Source organism: Athene cunicularia, unplaced genomic scaffold, assembly GCF_003259725.1.
Source record: "Athene cunicularia isolate RWA unplaced genomic scaffold, athCun1 SCF_11, whole genome shotgun sequence".
Classification (NCBI taxonomy): domain Eukaryota; kingdom Metazoa; phylum Chordata; class Aves; order Strigiformes; family Strigidae; genus Athene; species Athene cunicularia.
In genome coordinates, this window is record NW_020799167.1 from 46,001 (window position 1) to 49,385 (window position 3,385).

Here is a 3,385-nt window from a genome sequence, read left to right on the forward strand (position 1 = left end):
CGGGGCGCAGCGGGCGCGGGGGGGCAGACGGAGAAGGCGCTGCCGGGGCCCCCCGGGGCAGGTCACCGTCCCCTGGAAGTGAGCGGGGTGACAGCGGCTGGACACGGGCTCGGGGCCGGCCTGGGGCACGTCCCCCGCAGCCCCGCGTCGCTCGGGCACGGCGGAGGCTCCCCCAGACCTTCCTCTAGATGAAAGAGAGGAAGCCCTCGGGGGGGTGGAAGTGGAGAGCGACTGCAAAGTGACTTCCAGAGAAAACAGAAGGAATTCAGGGAGCTGGTGGTCAGGTCCAACAAAATGTTGTCAGAAAATCTGGCAGCGCTTTATTGAAGCGATGGGGCACAACGGAAAGCACCCCGGCACTGGGGGAAGGGGGGGCTCATAGGTCAGGGAATGAGCTGAAACTTGAGAAGGAAGGGCATAAAAGTAGAAACTAGGGGGAAAAATAGGAGGCACAGAAAAAACTAACAAAAGTCAGAGAAGCCAAAGTATGAGAAGAATTGTAACTAGCAAGAAACATGAAGGATTGCAAGAAAACCTTCAAAACAGGAGGTGCTGGTAGGAGGATGCTGAGCCGCCCATGGGGCCCACTGTCCCACCGAGGCTGAGAGGGACGACAGAAGGTGACAGGACTCAAGTGCTCGATGGCTTCTGCCCCTCAGCCTGCCCTGACGGCTGGATGGCACGGCTAAAGCCCCCAGGTTGAGAAAGGTGTGTGCTGGTGCTGGGTAAGGGGGAACAGCACATCGGCTGGGCTGCAGGTCAGTGAAGAACTGGCAGAGGATGGATGGTGCTTCAGAGAACAGGGAAAAGGGGTGGCACCAGTGCCTGACCTTGATAGGGGAAAAACAGGGAAGTGAAGAGTTACAGGCCACTTGGCTCAACTTCGAAGTCCAAGAAAACCATGGGACAAATAGCCAGAGACAGCAGGGAAGGGGAAGAATCACAGCAAACACACCTGCATACACACAGCCCTGCTCGGCCTCCTCCTCTGACAGTCCTCACAGCCAGGGGGGTGTCACCCGCACGGCGAACCCTGCCGTGTGCCTCACCTGCACGGCAAACCCTGCTGTGTGCCGGGGCACTGCGACCACTCCGGGGGCCCTGGGCTGCTCCAGGCTGCCCCAAGAGCCTTTGAACTCCAGTGTTCCCCAGCAAGACCCAGCGGGTGCTGGTTCAGGCTGTGAGGCACAGAGCGAGCACAAGCCTGTTCCCAGCAAGCCCCAGTAGTTGCTCCCTGCACATGAATAACCCAACCTGGTGGCACTGAGCTGCCTTTTCTGCAGCGTCACTCTCTGTCCTGCACTCAGCATGCAGTTTTTATTGCTGTGTGTGAGTCTGGGTATGAGATTCCTGTTCAGGGGCTGAGGCTTTAAGTGCTCTGGGCTCTCCTTGCTTTGCACAGCCTCCTCTGTGTCCCACTGCTGACCTTCAGGCAGACTTCACTCGCCCACGGTGCGCTCTGATGGCCTGATGACCCTGCCAGGCCGCTGCTGGCCAGTTCCTCTTGGGGTCCCTGCAGCTTTGATGGCCTGGACACCGTGACTTGGCTTCCTAGCACTACACTGACCTGCTCAGGGGAGAGGGAGATGCCACAGATCCTGATTTTCTAAGCCTCTGATGCCCACTTCTGCTGTGGAAGCCTGTGCCTGCGGGTTAGATGAAATGGCTACAGGGGGTGAGAGCTGCTGGGGGGGCACTTGGCAGCGCCTCTGCAGGAGGAGTGCACCCCTGTTCTCGCCTGGCTCCTTCCCTCACACCTGCATGGTAACAAAGTTGTGGGCTTGTTCTCTGGGTTATGATGCCATTTGGTTGGGGATGCTGGAGGACCCAGGTCTACCTTGCAATGAGCCTGGCAAACAGGAAAAGTGGCGAGAAAAAGAGCAGAGCAGTTCAGTGACATCAAACACGGGGTCCTGGGGGTAGGCAGGTACCAGGGACTATGCAGCTGCAGGAGAGGGAACTAATGACGTGGCAGCACTTCCACAAAGCAGAACCTGTGGGACGGAGCGGATCACGAGCCAAACATGTGTCAACAGCTCAGAGCAGTGTGACAAAAAGGAAATAGCAGCCTGGTGTATGCGAGCAGGTGAGTCATGTGCAAGGTACAGAAGCGGGCCTGCTCGAACGGCACAGCCGAGCCGGGGAGCATCGTGTCCCGCGCGAGGGGCTGGTGGGACAGTGCCAGCTCAGGGGGACAGTGACACCGGACCACCGGGAGCAGCTCTGGGGCCTGGGCCGCTGGGTCCCGGGAAGCTGCAAAGGGGGCAGAAATAACGGCCCTCGGCCCCCACCCCGAGAACATTGCCCGGCTCTGGGTCCCACCTGGCTGCGGGGCCAGTGCACCCCCTGGCCCAGGCTTGGGGCTCCCTCCTGCCCGCTGCTGGGAGCGCCCCATCAGTGCTGGGCCTGCGGCACAGCCCTCTGGCTCCCCTGTGCTCCGTCGGCGCCCCGTGGCAGCCCAGCAGCCTTCTCTGGAGCTGGTGGTCAGCCAGCGGGACGCCTCACCACCCTGCGAGAGCGGCCAGCCCCGCGGCTCCCCTGCCCTCCTTCCTGGGAGATGCTTGCATAGCCCTGAGTTGTGTTCTAGCCGATTCCAGCCTTTTGAGTGCTGGGCAGGGCTGCCTCGCAGGGTGGCTGCTGCACAGCTGGTGATCCCAGGATCTTCCCTTAAGGACCCAGGTGTTTGCTGAGTGGGATTCACCTTAAGCCTTTTTCTGTTCCTGCTTGCATCTCCCTGCAGTCTGTTCTCAAGCCAAATGTGCTGACCAGGCCAAGAGGCACCGGTGTGGTGCTGGAACTTAGAAAATGTCCACACCTGTGTCTGTTTGGTGCAGACAGTGTTGGAGCCTTTCTCGTGGGGCCAAGCTAGGGACACAGCACACACCTTTGGAGTGGTGTAGGGTAGAAGCAAGGCAGAGGAACGTTGCTCAGAGCAGGGGTATGCTCATACCTTCCTACACATGGTAGCTCTCAGCTGGTGGAGATCCAGAAGCAAGCTGACAGCGCTTAGGAAGCGGTGAGCAAAAGGCTGCATGGGTAGCACGTGTTCTAGAAAGGCCTGGTCTGGAGCAGGAGGCACAGGAGCTGCACATGGCCTCGCTGCAAAAAGCTGAAGGTCCTCAGTGGTGATTTCTGGTCATTAGGGTAGAGATGGTAATTTTGTGTCCTGTTGCTCATTGCTGCCCAGAAGGTACGCAGGACCAGGGAACTGGGGCCAGAGATGTTTGGAGTTCAGAACAGAATTTCTCTTGAAGATGAGGGAAGTGGCAGTCAAACAGAGCCCTGGAGGGCTCAGCAGACTCTCTGGCCCTTGACTTCCTGATCCCAGGCTGGAACCCTGCTGCTGAGCAGGAGCTGCTGCTATCAGCTCTAAAGACGCTGGGTT

The 3,385-nt window shown here is 59.2% G+C and overlaps 2 protein-coding genes across 3 annotated transcripts in view; one reads left to right on the top strand and one right to left on the bottom strand.

Annotated features, from left to right (window-relative positions):
• Nucleotides 1-2,821, bottom strand: part of DOK1 (docking protein 1) — a 6,773-nt gene extending 3,952 nt beyond the window's left edge. Inside the window, exons 1-2 of the mRNA XM_026867033.1 lie at nucleotides 2,816-2,821; nucleotides 1,420-1,426 (exon numbers count right to left, since the gene is read on the bottom strand). The gene's annotated coding sequence lies outside the window, so the exon portion shown is untranslated. The remainder of the gene's footprint in view (nucleotides 1-1,419; nucleotides 1,427-2,815) is intronic.
• The window catches only part of LOC113490509 (protein O-GlcNAcase-like), a 19,836-nt gene continuing 17,550 nt past the window's right edge, over nucleotides 1,100-3,385 (top strand). For both annotated transcript variants that reach the window (XM_026867024.1, XM_026867025.1), the window contains exon 1: nucleotides 1,100-2,086. In XM_026867024.1, the coding sequence (XP_026722825.1) occupies nucleotides 2,077-2,086 (10 nt within the window). In that variant the 5' untranslated portion in view covers nucleotides 1,100-2,076. The remainder of the gene's footprint in view (nucleotides 2,087-3,385) is intronic.